The 19,970-nt window shown below is 38.7% G+C and overlaps 1 protein-coding gene across 3 annotated transcripts in view; it reads left to right on the top strand.

Moving 5' to 3' along the window:
* The first annotated feature begins 2,720 nt into the window (after positions 1–2,720).
* The window catches only part of LOC110458735, a 44,326-nt gene continuing 27,076 nt past the window's right edge, over positions 2,721–19,970 (top strand). For all 3 annotated transcript variants that reach the window (XR_002463823.1, XM_021510619.1, XM_021510620.1), the window contains exons 1-4: positions 2,721–2,960; positions 8,371–17,241; positions 17,939–18,074; positions 18,718–18,850. Coding sequence is in view for 2 of the 3 variants with exons in the window: in XM_021510619.1 (XP_021366294.1) it covers positions 2,840–2,960; positions 8,371–17,241; positions 17,939–18,074; positions 18,718–18,850 (9,261 nt within the window). In the remaining variant the exon portion in view is untranslated. The remainder of the gene's footprint in view (positions 2,961–8,370; positions 17,242–17,938; positions 18,075–18,717; positions 18,851–19,970) is intronic.

Below are 19,970 nucleotides of genomic sequence, written 5' to 3' on the forward strand. Positions count from 1 at the left end.
ACAAAGGGCCATACTTTTGAAAAAACAAAAAGGGCTCAAAGTGAAAAAATTATGCCTGGATGCACAACTTAAGGTGGTAATTACCATATCTGAAAACTTTCGTTGAAATTGGCCCCGTAGTTTTGGAGGAGTTGTCTGGACAAGGATTTTTCAATAAAGGGCCATACTTTTGTAAAAAAAAAGAAGGTCAGAGTGAAAAAAGCAATGCACAACTTCAGGTGGTAGCTATCATATCTGGAACGTTTCGTTGAAATCGATCCATAACTTTAGAAGGAGTTGTCCGGACAAAACGTTTCAGGATTTGTTCAACAAAGGGCCATAACTTTGTCAAAAATGGTCAGAATGAAAGAAATAATACCTGGAATGCACAACTTCAGGTGGTAGTTATCATACCTGAAAAAAAAAATCGTTGAAATTGGTCCATTTCTTTAGAAGGAGTTGTCCGGACAATTTTGTCTAGGGACAGAGAGAGAGACGGACGGACGGACATGCTGATTCCAGTATAACCCCCACCCCCACCCTAGCTTCGTTGCAGGAGGTATAATAGCATGTCTAACTTTGCTTACTCAAGTGATATAACAATTACATGGCTGACATGTTGAGTGTAATACTATATAAATGAGTAACATATATTAATTTTCAAAGTTACTTCGTCTCTCAGAGCTATTAATTTCTTTACATTGGCATGCCTTTTCCAAATAAGGGAGGGGACCAGTGATTGTTATTGCTCAACATTATCCAAACTACATGTGTGCTGGTCAACATGTAACACCACCACAACTATTGTGCCAATATTTTACATAATGACGAGATACATAACTCATCTGAAGAGACGGGGTTATAAAATAGCAGGGGCGGATCCAGGATTGCCTTAAAGGGGGGGGGGGGGGGGCGAGAAATGTTTCTCAATAGTCAACGGTGTGCTGCCGAAGGCGCGTAGCGCGAGGAGGGGGAGGGTACGTGAGGGGGTCTTCTAGAAAAAAATGTGTTTTCTATAACGTCTTAGACGCGATTTCCCGTGTTCTAAGGATTGCTTTTATGTTTGATTAACAAGAAGAAAAAAACATATTTTAAGTATGGCCTAAAGACTTTTTTTGTGTACTGGAAAAAAAATTAAAGTTTCGGTTCAAATTCTCTATCAACAGCGTGTTTTAAAAGTCAGATGGTATTATTATAGGGGCAACCTGGTGATGACAAGTGTATGAATCCACAGGGGGCTTGTTCATTATTACCTTATTTGGCGTCCCACCCTCAAGGGGGATACGAGAGGTCCACCGTCAAAAAATAAATGTAGGGACGCACAATATCTAGTCTTCAGACATTGTACCTACAGTACCGTACTTCATGTAATAGTTTGTCGTACAAAAGAACAAATAACACCATAACATCGTTGCTGTTTAATTAATGAGTTTCTCATGGCATCACTAAGTTGCTAAACAAACGGATAAGTTCAAATCAGTGCGACACCCAAGACCACTAGCTATATAGTCTTTATTTTATTATTTTATAATTGTTGACTAATTCACTAGTGTAGACAATGATATATCTGAAATGTCCACGCTGATTAACTCATGTAAGGGCGTGCATATTACCAACAGTGGTACATTTGCTAAGCTATCTGGTTAAAATGGTACAACTTAGGAGGCACATACGCGTCACCTTTAAATTTAATTTAAAATTATCATACTTGTAAGTACAGCATATCATCTCTTTCTGGTACGTACAACTTATTACTACGTACACACTAGTATGCTGTGTGAAGATACCATCGTGTACTTACAAGAAAGTATCTTCACACAGCATACTGGTGTGTACGTAGTAATAGCTGTAAGTACCACAATGAGATATTATGTTGTACATACAAGATAGTTAAACTTTACAGTTCCAACAATAATATAATACCAAAATAATTGAATGGGTATGTTTAGTCGATTATACATAATATTGTCAGCCGAAAAAAACCTTTATCGTTCTTGTATAATGATATGATTAATATCGTCCGGGCGGTTAGGAAGGTTACAATAAAAAGTATTAATTTTCAGATCATCTATAACGAGCGGTCAATAATATAATTGTGCCCCCCCCCCCCCTAAATCCGCGCCTGAATAGTGATAAAAACTCTCGCTTGATAATCGATTTAATACAACGTAATCCGTATCACATTTATTAAATAGCAGTTTATGCACAAATGTAATGTCCATGTGATAAATTCATATATTTAAATAAGTTTTCCATTTTTGAGAAAACTTTATTATTTGTTTAACTAGAGTAATAACTTAATAATACAATTTCAGCCTAAAAGACACCATGTTGCAAACGCAACAGTGTGAAATTTGCAATTTTGAGTATGAAATACTGGTAAACGATAGAAATCCGGCATTATTTTTCTCAACCCTTTTTTTTTACCCGTTAATGTCATAGCCTTCAAGAAATGCTTAATAATTTGATTTGGAAGTCACACTTTCTGGACCAATACTGAATTTTGTTAAATATCATAGTAGGGATGTCGATTCCAAAGTCAAGTCCGTATCCCGGTCATCAGGACGGGCAATGCTGTTGCTGCAAGTTAAGGGATTCATGGTATGATGTAGCTGGTCTGTAACGCCATGGGGATATCATAATCTGACAAAAACATCCGGAACACCTTTTTCCGGTATCGTCTCAGTATATCTTAATTTTCCCGCGATTACAACTATCCCATAATGCACAGCAAGGCTGTAAACACATGGACGACGACTAGATTGAGATCGGGAAGAAAACATACGTTTTTGGTGATGTCATCACATAAATCAGTGATGCATGACCACGACGGGTATTCTCATGATCCATTGTGGACAATATGAGTGCAAGAACTCGGATAAGGCATTGGACAAGTCGTAAAATAGACGATAATTTACTCAGACAAGTTGCACCCTCACCGAAGCCATCGACATCTGACGAGACAGCAGCGCACGTTGGATGTAAGTTTGTTAGTTGTAAACACCGTAACAAGTGAACAAATATTGAAAGGTTTGCTTGATCGATTGCCTTCCTATTTATGTCGTCAATTTTGAAAAATATATAGATGCATTCCTAGCATAACTTTCTCAAAACCTTTTTGCATTCGACTGATGTTAGTGACAACACTGTCAACAGTCTGCAACAGTTGACACAGGGACCTGAGAATTAAGACACGATCCACTTTTTAGTAATGACAACATGTGTCCTGAGACCTTTACTAATATTTGACTTTAATTTGTTGGTCATCATTTTGGATAGATAAATGGTTTCGTTGTCTTAACACATGCATGCTACACTAAGTTATACTGATATGGGTGACAGAACATAGACACGCCCCACAGTAGCCTGAGTTTGCTCTTGCCCTAACACTGACTAAGACATTTTGACATATAGATTGTAATATGATGTATATGTACATGTAACTGTTCTGTTTCACTGTGTCTTGAAAAAGGAGCGGATCGCTCTGAAAATTTGACAACCTAAACTTTTCCACACTGTTGGAATTACTTCTTTGCCCCATATATATATATATATATATACTTACTAGTCGTGTACCAATAATCGGAAACATCGATTAAATCGAGTTTGAAAAGGGTCCGATCTAACAATCGATTTTGCTGATGAAAGATCGATTAATTATGTTCAATTGAATTGTAATCCTTTTCTAACTTGAAGCAGACGCAACATCTGCACCGACATTATAAATTTGGTGGTTAATATAAAAATGGAATTGTATATATGGTAAAAAAGCGGAAATGCTTTTCGTTGCGTCACTTGTATTCGTTTCGTATTATACATACATCCGCATTTTGTATCAACTGCAACCGCAATATTTGAAAGCTAGTAAAATGAAGCTAGCAGAGTGTTTTTCGTGATAAATTATTATTAATATGCTATGTTTTAGTGATTGGAGCATTCAAATGGGGGTAATTAATACCTAAACTGTAAGTACAACTATTTGTCATCAAGTTTTGAGTCAAAACAGAGATATAATTGAATCCTTCCTTTCGCCTAGATTTCGGAAACAAGTATTTTCTCATCAGTGTCATTTAAACCGATAATCGATTATGGAGTTTCGATTATCGATCTTGAATAGTTGACCGTTTCCCAGCACTAATACTTACCAACCTCTTGAAAATTTCATGGGGGAGATTCCACGTACTCCAAATTAAAAACACAAAAATAATATCTGCATCCGAAGAGGCACAAAAGAACCATTTTAGAAAACACCTTCTTTAAGGAGTTTCCACCCTTCGTAATACACATGTTTTTCTTGTCGTATTTTCGTGTCGTCATTTCCGTATTGCGTATCGGGCATTCCATTAACCGTAGTGTAAATTATAGTAACACCGGGTAAACAATAGTACACGTGCGTGACGATGATATGTCAACACCCGATATCTAGACTTAACTTGGAAATGTGTAATCACACGTACTTCAGAAATAAAGCTTATGATACAAAGACATTAATTAACTCACGAGAAAACACTGACATACGATCAGACGACTTCAAGAAGGTCGTATATGAGGCGCCTGGAATGCAGACTGATGTATTTTGTTTACCGACCTCACCTGTACGTATCACGTGCTAACAGTAGTTCAAAAGCTCTTGTTCGCTACGACTTTTGTTGTCGAGCAAGTTACGCTCAGATAAATCGGTTCAGAAATGCAATTACAATAACTCTGTGAAAATAGTGGTTTGTAAAATATCAAGATCCCTATAAAATACAAGTGCATGTGCGTGCACGTAATGACGGCATACCATGTGATAGCCTATGGTTACATATGTACCTGACATGTTAATATACCATGCGTAAGCAGGCAATGGAATGATGTCCAAAGTGTACATGATTGAGAGTAATTTTGTTCCATAAAAGAACAGTAAATTGACAAATAAATGTAGTAATTTAATTTATTTCCGTCGTTTTTGGTATATTAAATAAAATAAGTGTCATTGTATAAATTCTATCCCTCTGCAAAAAGTTCCGATTTTTTTCAAGGTAGACAACTCTCATCAGGATCAAAATAATTGTAAAATGTAAAATAAATTAATTATAAAGACTTTGTGTTTATTTGGTTCAATTTTTCACTCTTTTTGTATGTAACTATGTGTCCTGTTTGATTTTGGCTTGTATTTAGTAACTTTTATCCATGTAGTTTCAATAAAAAATGCTTTTTGTAACTTGTTGTAGATATTTTATGATAAATAAAATATTTGTAGGGTTGATTAGCAATGTTTCTTTTCATTATTTTATTGTTGTAATAGTTTTGAACAATGCCACACGCTCAAAAAATGTGCAAGTGTTGAATTTGACAAAAATTCAATTTTTCGGTATTTTTTACAAATAAATCCCCAGTTTATCGGAATGCTTAGATTTTCATAAAATCATCTCTACATAGTGACATAACCATCATGTGAAACATTCATTGAATTCTGATGGCTAATTGCGAAAGGGTGGAGCCTCCTTAAAATCGAGTTGGTTTTTCAGATGAAATATTTATATATTGGAGTATAGGAATAGTTTTGTAAATTCACTGGTTGGAAATATTAAATTTAGGGTCCTTAAAGGGGAGACTTCACAAATATGGATATATACACTCAGTTTATAGAGATAAAACATCTTTGTAAACTGGGATAAACTGGTACAGAAGTATATCAAACTGCTTTTAAGGTATAATTACAAAACTTCCATTCAGGGCCAAGTGAGCCTATGACCAGCTGGTGTCTAGATCTGTAGTCCTTCCATCCAGCATCACCTTTGTATAGCTCATCATCAGATGGTGGCAATCTCCCTTTGTCTTTGGCCATGGTCCGTTTGTCAGTAACAGTTTTTATACGGTATAAAACATTTTATCGGGATGTATTATATGGTATGATGAGCTTAAATATCATTGAATTTTTATGGAACTTTATTGATCTATATGCATACATGAACATTATTCTGTAAAGGCTGTGGCTACGTTTGAAGTTGAGGAAAATGTACAGTGGTCAATGTGGGTAAAAAGCTTTAAAATAAAAAATTGTGAAATTTTAAACAACAATATCTTAAGAATGTTTAAGAGGTTTAAAATGTCTTGTATTCTAGTAAATAAATTTGCTCTGAAGTTACCTATATATGTCAGTTTCATTTAAAAAAAGAAACAGGTGAGTGATACAGGCCCATTGGCCTCTTGTTCAAATTCATATTGGGGTTTCCCATGGTCCAGAGTTGTGCATGTTCATTTTGAAAAGCTAGGTTGCCATCTTGAGTTTTTACAGTTCAAGTTTTGTTATTGCTATTTCTCAAAAAGTGTTTGACAAATCTTTCCGTTGTTCTGTAGTTATTTGTTTATAATGTTTTGCCAAAATCTTTCTCTTGACCATGACTTCTATACTGCACCAGGTAGTTAGGCTTTAGTGCATGATGTCACTTCTTCCGGTATAACTATATATTTACAGTATCACCAGAAATATGTAAGGTAATAAATATCAGGCACCATATACTGATTGAGGTTTACCATTAACAACAAGCACCAAACCGATATATACTGTATACAATAACAGGTTTCTGTGGCTGGCATGACTCAGTGAGGGTCACTCCCCATGCTTCTTAAGAGTGTCGTCAAAGTGTTATTCTCTACACAATGACACTGAGGATGAAATCCTTAATTATTTACGAGTACCTGTCACACATGCACCGAAAGTTTTGGGCATCATGAGGATAGATGTATAAACACTACAACCAAATATGTTCAACTTCACTTTTCCCACCCTTCACAGGTGTGTCCCCCGTTTTAGCCGGGAAAGATCAGCTTGTCACCCCCTAGGGAGAGATAGCCTCGTGCCAATTAGCACGTGTTCAATTGTGACGTCGTTAAAATGAGTCATCAGTGATTGTGACGTCATCAAAAGTAAAAGACGATATGCATACCCCACATGTGTTTTTGGGAGAGAAAATTTTTGGGAGAAAAATAATCATTGATTCCCTACATCAAGGGTGTGTAACAGAGAAATCTCCAACCCTCGGGATGACTCTTTTGGTTGTCTTGCCCTCGGCAGAGCCTCGGGTTAGACAACCAAACTACATCACCCCTCTGGTTGGAGATTTCTGTCGCATCCTCAAGGTAGGGGAAGATATAGAAGTCCTTTCCATGTAAATTGTGATGGGATACAACCCACCTATATGGAGAAATGGTCAACATAGCATAGGAAAAAGGAAATAATCTGGATCAAATGTCACTTTCACTAAGTTGTCACTGGAAGCAGATTGAATCCATGGCAGTGTAAAGCTCCACCTCTGCAGTGGTCATCAAACTTCAAGTAACACTGCATAATCAGCTGTTGTGCATATATATACAGGCCTATGTGTATGACCTAATATATATGGGCCAGTAATTCCTCTTTAAAATTTTGGAATTATTTTCCCCTAATTCAGTTAAAAATTCCCCAGCTGAAATACTTCCACATGAATATCTGTCTTTGTTCTATTTCTTTTTCATTTTCCGTCTCAATCAGTTCATGCTCAACAAATGAGTGATTTATTTAATTCCCTGTATTCATGCTGTCATTGCTGAAATTTTACAAAACGTTTACAGCTGACAGTATACAATATCAATTTAATTCTAATGCATATCCGGGGTTGGAATCAAATCGTCTATAATAAACTAAAGATCTCATCAATGCACCCCCACCCCACCCTCTGATTTGTTATATACCTCAGTGGTATACAGATGTAGTTGTAGGACTGACCTATGATTTGTTATATACCTCAATGGTATACAGATATAGTTGTAGAACTGGCCTATGATTTGTTATATACCTCAATGGTATACAGATATAGTTGAAGAACTGACCTCTGGTTTGTCATATACCTCAGTGGTATCCAGATGTAGTTGTAGAACTGTCCTCTGATTTGTTATATCCCTCAGTGGTATACCGATGTAGTTGTAGAACTGACCTATGATTTGTTATATACCTCAATGGTATACAGATATAGTTGTAGACCTGACCTCTGATTTGTTATACATATCAGTGGTATACAGATGTAGCTGTAGAACTGACCTCTGGTTGGTTATATACCTCAGTGGTATGCAGATGTAGTTGTAGAGCTGACCTCTGATTTGTTATATCCCTCAGTGGTATACCGATGTAGTTGTAGAACTGACCGCTGATTTGTTATATACCTCAATGGTATACAGATATAGTTGTAGAACTGACCTATGATTTGTTATATGCCTCAGTGGTATACAGATATAGTTGTAGAACTGGCCGATGCTTTGTTCTATACCTCAGTGGTATACAGATATAGTTGTAGAACTGACCTCTGTTTTGTTATATACCTCAGTGGTATACAGATGTAGCATTAATCTTCATTTTTTTTTTTTTTTCAGGTGGCACCTCTTTAGATCAAGATGTTGGGATAGATTGTGATTGTAGCACAGCTAAAGTCACAACGTCTACAAATGAAAACAAAGACATATTGTACAATTCCTCTGATGTCAAAATAGAAGTAGACTCTAACGAGCTGGCAGATCAGCAGGGATTGTGTAACGACCTGAGTGTAAACAAGTGTAAATTTTGTGAGCAATTTTTCAAATGCTATATTGATTTGATAAAGCATTTAAAAGACTACCACGTTAATGAACCTGCCATGGATTCCGACGCAAAGAAATCTAGTACCTCTGCTGCTGACGGCAAGCTTGTCAGATCTTACAAACACAAAACAGGAATGTTTGAATGTGAGTTCTGTGAGAGGGTTTACAAGTACGGTTATGATTTGAATAGACATGTGAAAGATGCCCACTTAAAAAAACTGAAGCGTTGCAGAGAGAACAAGAAACTGAATGAAAAGATCAAAGCCTATGTGAAAAAATACCTTCCTTTCAAATGCAAAACTTGTGGCTACGTCTATGTTTCACAGAAGGGTTTGACGCATCATATGAGACAGGTTCATTCCAGCGAAGCAGCAGCTAAAGCAAAATGTGTCAAAGAGATCGGTGACCGCAGCAAGAAGCTGCTTTCTTTGATAAGCAATATCAAATCAAAGACTGGGTCGAATTCTACTAAAGAAGCTTCGGAACCAAATTCATCGACCAAGTCTCCAGCATTAAAAAGAAACAAAGTGATGTCCCCGAAAGGCCCATCCAAGGAAAAGGCATCAATAAAGAAAAAAACTGTTCAACCGAAAGTCCCCTCGAATGGGACACTGTTACATCCCAAAGTAGGCTTATCTTCACCATCTCGTGAGAAATCTCCTCTCAAGAAAGCAAGCACAAAGTTTCCTGACAAAAGAATGCACCCAATTGAGGAAATACATGAAAAAAGTGAGAAGAAATTGAGATGTAAATTATGTCAGAAAATCTATGGTACACGCCCAGGACTCATGTACCATCTGAAGGTAACTCACCTTTACTGCATCGTATGTTACAAGCAGTTCTGTTATCAGAAGATCTACGACAAACACATGGAGATCAAGCACAATCAGCGCCATGTTGTCGTCGACGACAATTATTTTTCTGATTTGTCAAAAGCAAGTGAGACTGCAAGTGGTTCAGCACCGGAAAGTACCAAGGTAAAGCCGGACTCTCCGGATGTAAAACCTCAGATTATGAAATCAAAAGACTGTACTGAGAAAATGTCAGCTTCCAGCCAAAATTCCGCCACCAAGCTAGCTGTATCATTCATATCATGTCAGTCAAGCTCTTTGAGCACTAACAACACTGTAAAAATTCCAGAGGGCACTGTTCTCAGTCCAGTCAAAATCAAACTAAATAGACTGCCTTCAGACCCTGCAGCTCTCCAAAATTTTACACAGAAGCATGCTGTAGTATCAACTGAGGAACCTGAAAAGCATGACTTGGAATCATTTACCAAAAACGGTTTGGACAATAAAAAGTCCAATTATACGAACAGTGTGGTTTCCACAGGGTCGAAAGACATAACTCTTACTACCCAACTTTGTCAAGACACACAAAAAACGGACATTGTCTGTGAAAAACGAACGACTCGATCCAAACTGGGGCCAAAATCGAAACGAAAGTCGACGAGAATAAGCTATGGATTTAATGCCACAGAACCGAAATCACAACCAGTAACAGTGTCGGATAAACGGAAGGTTGTGAAGTTACCAAATGAGACAGACAATTGTGACAAAGAACTCTCTGTGAAGAAGGAGGACGCATCAGTTAACGATGTACAAAATGTCAGAAAGACACGGAGTAGATTACGGAAAGCAGACCATTCCAAAGACACTACACCGGAATCCGTGGATGATGGGCAACTCAAGCTCATGGAGGTGGACAGTTTAAGCGGAGGAGATCTAGAGCCATCAATAGAATGTTCAATACTTTCTTCTTGTACAGAAGATGTTACTGACCAGTCAAATAAGAATTCAGACACGACTACAGTAAAGTCTTCTCTGAAATCCCAGACTTCTACTGAGCGTATAACAAGAAGTTCTTCACAGCCAGATACAAAGGAAAATACTCATTCAGATGGGATCATAACTAAGTGTCATTCGCAGCCAGAGAGGAAAAATTCCACTGAGCTTTCAGCTGGTTCTTCATCGCCTGCAGCAAGAGGTATTCCTTTTGTTGAACTGGTTGAAGCTACTGATATTGACCCTGTTACGCAGTCAACTAAGAGTTCTTCTCGACGACCTGCTAGGAAAGATAGGTCTTCATCTGAACCTTCAAATTCTTCACGTTTATCCAGGAAATTGGCAAAGTCATCAGATTTAACTAGTTCATCACAACTCGTTCACTCATCCAGGAGTCCTTCTTCTCAACTAACTAGGAAAAAGACAACTTCATCTGAATTTACACCATATGCTCACTCAACCAAGAGTGCATCTGTACCTACAACCAAGAAATACATGCCTTCATCTGAACCTTTACAGTCATCCAGGAAATTAACAAATTCATCCAAACCTTTGACCTGTTCATCACAGTCTGGCTTGAAGGATAACACATCCAACATTCCTTCAAATATTAGTTCCATTTCTACAAAAAATTATCAACTTCTTGCTGATCCAACACTGACATCACCTGAACTGGCATCAGAGGAGAATACAGGTTCAGAGGCAGAAGATACTAGTCATAGAATAGAGCAAACAATATTTGCAGAAAAAATGTCTTCCAGCAGAGAAACAACAAGAGAAAGGCAGGAAATCGAAACACCTATCAAACACACAACATTACATTCAAGAAGTAAGGCTGATCGTATGAGCCATGACCATGATATTCGAGAACTTATGTTTGGGAAGTCCTGTAGTGCCCGTGACCTTCATGTAGACGATCAACGTTCACCTGAACATCACGATGACTTGAAATGGAAAATTGTGCATGAAGAAAAATCTTATGATTTGAACAAATTAACTCTGAAAATAACCAGAGATGTGAAAACAGATGTAAGGAGTGTGAGGACACAGGAAAGATTCTTATGTAATTTAACAGGATTGAAATTGAAAATTGTTCGTGATTTCTCTCAGCAGAGAAGGACCGTTCTGTCAGATGATGATCGGAAGTGTCAAGGAGAATCCAGTACTGGCCTGTCAGACACACCACAAGCTATACATGTGATTTCTTCAACGGATGGACTGTCATCTGACTTAGAGAAGGCTACATCAGGCATTCAGCATGACACGCTTAGTGCCCTTGGTGACAATTTTTCCTCTGTTACTAGTGACAGTGATGACTTAACATCTCCAAGAAAGAGTGACATGAAAGATAGAAATCATGTGACGTGTCCAGAAAAATTGACACCCAGTGACTCTGAGGTTCGGAACTCTCCAAGACTAACTCGTTCTGGTAACAAAAGTGATGGAAAAGCAACGCAACTAACATGTTCTGATGACACAGCTGTTTACAAATCACCCAGGTCGACAGATTCTGTTGATCAGGATGACATACATTCTCGGAAAAGAACAATCAGTTTCGATTTTGAAAGGAATTTGGCAAGAAACTCTAAAGTAGACAGCAGAGAGACGAGTTCTGGTGATGCGAGTTCTCATAAGAGAAGACTCAGTGACAATGATGATATAAAACTTGTGAGAAACACTGGAGATGTTTCTACAGGAAGTGACCTAGCAACAGTTACCAATTTGGTGAGATCCTCTGGCAATAACATTAAAAAAAAAACTCCTTGCGAGACGATTGTAGGACCAGCAGGAGATCGTGCCAAGACATCTGCCAGCAATCTGTCTATGAGGGAGAGGACAAACCAAGGTCATGTAGAGGAAGAAGTGGATGTGGTAGGTGTACAGATGAAAGCGTCAGATTCTGAACACAAGGAAGATTTGCAGAAAGCCAACCTTAAAGAAACACATGGTAGTGATGACGATTCTCAGGACATTTCCATGCATCAAGATGCTAGACTCAAAGTGTTGGAGAAATCGCCAGGGAAGAAAATGGAGATAGACATTGAGCACCATGACACTGACAATATTCTAACATTGTGCTCGCAGTCTTTCGGCAGTCTTCTTAAGCATGTCGAGGAACGGGGTGTAGCAAAGGTGCTAGTGGAAAAGTTACCGGATACAGTGACTTTAAAGGAAGCATTGCCAAACAGTTCGCTCAAGAAAAGAGGTATGTCAAAACGGAACAAACCCGCTCCTGCATGCGTGAAGAAGCAGCGTCTGGTTCACCGAGAGCCGTGGGAAAAAACACCAAGTGGATCATGCAATGGGGTAATGGAGGAATCTGAAAAACATCCTGAAAGTGAAGACATTATTGTTCCCAGTCAAACACCGTCTGACACCACTATTGATGAGATAGACGGAGAATGCATCCCATCACCCGATGTGAAGGTAGGTTATGATGTGCTGTCAGACAATATGACAGATACCCGTGAGAAACAGAGTGATGGTAGTGGTGCCAAAGTTCTTACGGGAGACACGATCGGCCAACAGCTTTTGAAGGATTTCGATGAAAGTGATCTGGATCTTCTTTTGAAGGATGGTTCATGTCACGACTTATTCTCCGATAAAAACGGAGAGGTGACTTTGTCAGATGATGGTTTGTATGCATCCGTGAACACACCACTGGGTGATGCGAACAACAACCATTTCAAAGGGAAAGTCATAAAAGAAATTATGGAAATTATTCAGTTTGTGGAGAAAATGGAGAACTGTGAAATCGTGAAGTCCCCTAACAGAACGGGAGAGACTGGTTCCATGCTCATTGCAAAAGAATCAAAAGATGAGCAGGCCAAGAGTGTTTGTTCTTTTGGACAGTTGGACCATGTTGAAAAGATACCAAAAGTGACCAATGCACAAGTAATGACGGAATCTTCACTCGCTGGTGGACACGTGCAACAAGGCAACAATGGAACCGACACTGCATTTAGAAATATAAACATCACCAAAAAAAGTGTTTGTCATGTTGGCAAGAACGAAAGGAGGAATCCAAGTGAAGAAAACATCACCATTTCTGAAAAAGAAAAAAGTGTGACTCCTGCGGAAAGTGTTGCTTTGAATAGAAGTTCTAGTGACGGTAGTAGTCTAGGAAAGAGATCGTTGGAGAACAGACTCCTTAAGAAGGATCTCTCATTGAAAGCTGGGGGTAAAACATGGCCACCAAAGTGTAGGGTGTGTGGTAACTCCTTTTCTTCAGAGAAGAATTTAGGACGACACAATGCTAGATTTCATCCGGAGGATTTCAGAAAACAGCGAAGGTACTCAATTGTTTGCAAATTGTGCGGTATGATATATGCAAACAAACAAAACCTTAAGAAGCATGTTGCCAGTAAACATTCAGAGACCGAAGCAAGTTCAGACGACGCTTTCAAACTTATATGTAAGGAAATAGAAATTGATCCGGATCCATCTTCAAGTCAAAATTCCAAGGAGAAGCTGAAGGAGAGGTACGACATGAATATCCAGTACCGATGTTTATTGTGTGACATCACTTACAAGAATATGAGTAGTGTTATTTGTCATATCGAGTCCAGTCATAAAAGAAGGGATAAACCAGTAAGGAACTGTTATAGAGTGGAAAACTTGTGTGACGGTGACAGCGAGTCAAAAGCACAGGAAGCTGGTCATAGTTCCGTAGGAAGCTCAGGAGAACACTTGTGTGGCGGTGACAGCGAGTCACAAGCACAGGAAGCTGGTCATAGTTCCGTAGGAAGCTCAGGAGAACACTTGTGTGGCGGTGACGGCGAGTCACAAGCACAGGAAGCTGGTCATAGTTCCATAAAAAGCTCAGGAGAACGCTTGAAGCATCAGTCTTGTAATAGCGACCCAAAGATGGATGAGTCTGAGGCAGCCGTGCACAACCTGTTGGAAAGCTTTGGAGGGGACGCTTCATTTGACACCCATAAGTCTCCGATACAGGATTCAGATGTCATGAACTCTCTCAATAAACAACAAGGAGGTGCTGGGCAGCACTGTCAAGGAGCCCAGCTAGAAAACAATGCTTTTGAGGAGGAAGGACAGGATCATCATGGAAGTCAAGCTGAAGATTGTCATGGAGATCAGCAAGATCACAAACACTCTGAGAAAATATTACATGAACGTGTGGGAGATAAAAAGCTACAGCATCAGGGAGAGGAAGAGTCAAAATGTGATGGAGAGAAAGAACCGGAGAGTCGTGGGGAAGGAAAACCGGAACGACAAAGGAATCAAAACGAGGAAGCTGCATGTGAAGAAGGAGGGAAAGATCTGGTGACAGAGCCATTATCTGATCCGAATTTAGATGTTGAATCGTCTTCGTCTGAAACTATATTGCCCGAGTCAACTGTTCAATGTCCTCCTGTCCAGGAAGCAAGTGGTTGTACGAAAGAGGAGATACACCTTGTGCAGAATAGTGCTGACATGCAGCAAGATCAACAGCCTTCTCGCTATGTGTGTAAAAGTGATGACAAGATTTGCAGAGAAGTTGCTGATCAAACTGGATTTCGTATTCATCGAAATTGTACAGTCAAACTTGTCAGGTTTCCCCAACCTTCCTGTGAGATGACAATGGGAGATTTCCTTCTGAAGTCTAAAGATTCTGGGAAAGCTGTCGTTGGGAAAATAAGCACTATTAGTAGGAACTCAGCACCAAACAATTTGAACCTTCCTGAAGATGTGGATACAAGACCTCTGGAAGACCGTAAGGAAGACGAAGTTGAAAGCAGGACACAAATTCATACAGTAAAAGAGACAGAAAACCCGGCCAAGTCAGCGTTAACTGAGGATCAGCCTAGTAGAAAGTTTGTATGTGAATTGTGCGGATTGACTTATGTCGCCAAAAAGGGTTTAAAAAGACACATCTCCAACAAACATTCAGAGACCATAACAAAATCAGGAGAAACTTGTAAAGTGAGATGTGAAGAGGAAATTGATTCCAACCTAGGTACAGGACATTTCACACAAATTCAAACCATCGCGGAGACAACAAGCAGAAAAACAGGTAAAAACCCTGACATCTCTTCTGTTGTACACGAAGGTCAAGCCGAATCAAAGAAATCAATATTGGGCAGTACAGATGGCTCCATGAGTGAAAACACAAGTGCAAAAGGAGAACTAGTCCTCGAATCTGACAGTCAACCAGATACTCCTAGAGACAAATCAGACAGTCACTCAGATGTCCTAAAAAACAAATTTGGTGACCACCAAGAAGTCATGAAAGAGAAGTCAAAGACCTTACCAGTGCTGGAATCAACTCTAACCAAACAATCAGTTCTCGAAGAATCGGTAGAATGTCAACCAAGTCAAAGAAAAAGACCAAAAGTTCCTAAAACTAAGAAAGATAAGGAGAAATCTAAATCCAAGCTGATCAAAGTAACACCAAGTGGTACTCCCACAAGTTCAGCAGCATCAAGTGGTACAAGTTCAGCCATCACAGCCTTTGAAATGGCCATTAGTACTCCAGCATATTCACAGCACAAGTTAAAGAAAAGGAAGTTAGACCGGCAGACATCCTCTGAAGGACCTCCGTCCAAACAACCGAGTTCTGCCAAGTCCAAGGCCAGGTTGGATGAGAAACCTCCTGGTGATCCAGAGGAAACAGTTTCTACTGGTACAGACGAGAGATATCCTAGCCATACAGTGGAGATATTTCCCAGCAATATGGAGAGAATGCATGATAGCAATGTCGGTGATGGCCATGCGATGCTGTGGCAGAAAGATGCTGAGTTCCAAAGTGGCCCTGAAACAACATCACCAAGGAAAACTGAAAGCCCAAAGAAATCCAACAAAAAAAGTATTGATAAGATCGTGCAGGGTATCATTCAACGACAAAAGGATATTGAAAATAAGAAAACTAAGGAAAAATTGGACCCACCAGAAGTTGATTTTCCCGTGCCATTTGAGGAGATTTTAGCTCAGAGCAAAAACAAAGCAGCAAAACTTGCTGAGTTGACGGAGTCTACAGCACCTTTTAATGATGACAATTCAAATTCATCGGGGTCTGTAAAGAGTGGGAAGTTACTGACAAAACCTGTTGACATATTTTCTTCGTTACAAATAGGTCCAACTGTTAAATTCGGAAAAAGTTTCCGTAGGGCTTCGTCTAGAACGACTGCTTCGTCAGCAGGTGGAGAACCTCAGCAGAGTTTCAGATCGCCCCTAGACAGAGTCGGAGTTGAGATGCCAATGAAGTTTGGCGCATCACAGGAAAGCAAGAAGGTTGGTGAGGCCAGTTCTAAACCTAAACAACAGAGCAACAAAAACTATTTAATAGATATATTGAAGGATATACCCTCTATATACGACTACAGTAATGATGTAGGACCGTACGTTTCTCCATGGGACAACCCGTCGGTGAGTAAAGCTGGGAAGTCGGTCATTGGTGGAAACAAACCTCCAATGGGTTCCAAAAATGTTCACTTTGGATCGGAGATGAACGACACAGCAGCAGTCATGTCAAATGATGACCATGTCATGGAAATCTCAAATGATACCACAGTGGAGATTTTCAATGAAGATAGTGATATGGACATTTCAGAGGATGGAAAGACGGACACAAAGCAGGATTTGTTGCAAAAGTCATCAGAGTTTATGCCCGAGGAGACCGAGGAGGAACAGAAAGACTGCATTTCTGCCACACCTTATGACAATGATGAGGAAACACAAAAAAAATCAGTGCTTCCTGATGAAGAGAATTATCACAATTTAACTATAGCAAATGACGAGGAGGATTCTGACAATGACCACAGAAATAAAGACAGATCAGATCATTCTGACGATCATCTCTCGGATGATGGACAGAGCAATATAGAGGAAGAAGAAGAAACCAAGGAGTCGGATCGTGAAAAAGAAGAGGAGGAACATGATTTCAGTAAGTACATAAGTTTGAATCAGTAAGTAAACAGATTTTCATTGGTTACAGTAAAAGTGTTATGTCTCTTTTTAACCAAAAATCTGATACGCTAGGTAAACTGCTTCATTTCGTTATAACATTTGATATGTCATCATCATTATCAGATCCCTTTCTGTGTAATGTGTCGTGAGAAATCCTATATTTTATGATCATGTCTCATTTGGACACTTTATGTAGGGCTAACGTAAGAGATATATGATAAGTGATGGATATTTAGAAACACTTGATAAAGAAGCTGCTTTCTACATCACAAGAGATACACTTAGGTAGATAAAGAAGCTGCTTTCTACATCACAAGAGATACACTTAAGTAGATAAATGGGAGACACAGGTGCCCCAGGGCTACCCGGAGAAAAACATTTGGTACCAATGAAAAACTTGCGGGCTTGATTATGAAGTTTTGATCTTTCGATATTGTTTGTTGTTTATAAAAATAACTATGTTATACACAAAAAACACCACTCAAGAATCTTTAAAAAAAAAAAGAGAAATTCGCAAAAATTAATTCAATTGCTAGATGACTTATGGTCCCCCAATGCTACTAGTGGTTGTAAAGGAGTTTGTCTGGTTGCCTTAGTTACTACCATAGCCACCATTTCAATCCCTTATTCACAGTTTCACCTATTATATGCATGTCAATCTTTTGTACACAAAGTGTCTCCCTCGACACCTCCATCGAAACTTTACGAGAAAAAGTTCAGTGACGAAGAAAGGGACATCCTGTCTATTGACTACGACTCGGATGAGGCGAGTTTCCTTGGTGATGAAGACGACGTCAGGTCTGTTATCAGGTACTGCCAGTAAAAAGAATTTTTCATTGACATTTATTTTTTGTGATTTTATTATAATTTTATATTACCTATTTTTCTGTTGAATTTTAGTAAAATTTTGGTATGATTTTTCTAAGATAACAATATATGATTTGATGTGCATTATTTTTACGGTAATCATATGCATCATTATATATTGCTCTGCATTGCCACTATTTAACACTATCAAAGCCAGTTCCATGGAGCGAGACCATAAAACAGATGTAGTGATGTCTCCAGGGGTCCGACTAACTATCGGATCACTATTCCCCACCGCACTAACGAGCAGATCAGCAAAATAAACACCACTACGATTAAATAATTTTCACTGTTTTATGTAAGAATTTAAAAAAATAAAATAAATGTAAATATAAGCATAAAACAGCATTCTGTTCTGTGTTATGGTCCCAATGCTTAAATATTGATATGCATCATATACAATTTGATATACGTTATAACATAATTTGTGTATTAGAATATAATTTTATATATAAATCAACCGGTGTATGTGTCATTGCTCCAGTGTTGTAGCTTTGGGGAGTGATGTCAATCTGCTGTGGTGTATTGTTAATTAAAAAATATGTCAACATATATACTTTTTCATATTCAATGACTTTGTTTGCAGCAAAAGATCAGTTTCCAAGAGAAGGTCTTTGGTTGCAGTCGAGTCTGAATTAGAGGCTGTTGAGAAATCGTCTGTAGCCATGCCGGCTATGGACCAGGCCAATGAATCGTCGATTGTCCATTCCAAAATACAGGTGAGGTAATCCTGTGAAATGTGTTTTATTGTAGGACTATCATAATACAGTAAATAATTGTACAATGAATGACAAAATTAAGTATACATTTTATAAGAGGCATCAAAAAGTCAGTTTTAAATCATAAATGTAAAATTTGATAATTTTACACATTTTACACAGAATCAGGACTGCCATCAACTAGCAAAAAGACATACTATTTACAGAACGACATAGAGGTCATTTCAATTTTTCACATGATCCTGCCGTCACAACTGCACACAGTTAAAATACTTAACGATGTATGCTATGCTACCTTACTGTGACATGGAGACTTAAGGATGTATGCTACCTTACTGTGACATGGAGACTTAAGGATGTATGCTACCTTACTGTGACATGGAGACTTGAGGGTGGTGTATGCTACTTTACTGTGTTACAAAGAGATAAGGATGTTTGCTACCTTGCTGTGACAAGTAGACTTAAGGATTTATGCTACCTTGCTGTGACAAGTAGACTTAAGAATGTGTGCTACCTTGCTGTGACAAGGAGACTTAAGGATGTGTGCTACCTTACTGTGTTACAAAGAGATAAGGATGTATGCTACCTTGCTGTTACAAAGAGATAAGGATGTATGCTACCTTGCTGTGACAAATAGACTTAAGGATGTATGCTACCTTGCTGTGTTACAAAGAGATAAGGATGTATGCTACCTTGCTGTTACAAAGAGATAAGGATGTATGCTACCTTGCTGTGACAAATAGACTTAAGGATGTATGCTACCTTGCTGTGTTACAAAGAGATAAGGATGTATGCTACCTTGCTGTTACAAAGAGATAAGGATGTATGCTACCTTGCTGTGACAAATAGACTTAAGGATGTATGCTACCTTGCTGTGTTACAAAGAGATAAGGATGTATGCTACCTTGCTGTTACAAAGAGATAAGGATGTATGCTACCTTGCTGTGACAAATAGACTTAAGGATGTATGCTACCTTGCTGTGTTACAAAGAGATAAGGATGTATGCTACCTTGCTGTGACAAGTAGACTTAATGATGTATGCTACCTTGCTGTGTTACAAAGAGATAAGGATGTATGCAACCTTACTGTGACATGGAGACTTTGTTATATAAGGACTCT

Source organism: Mizuhopecten yessoensis, unplaced genomic scaffold (assembly GCF_002113885.1).
Source record: "Mizuhopecten yessoensis strain PY_sf001 unplaced genomic scaffold, ASM211388v2 scaffold9733, whole genome shotgun sequence".
In the NCBI taxonomy this organism is placed as follows: Eukaryota; Metazoa; Mollusca; class Bivalvia; order Pectinida; family Pectinidae; genus Mizuhopecten; species Mizuhopecten yessoensis.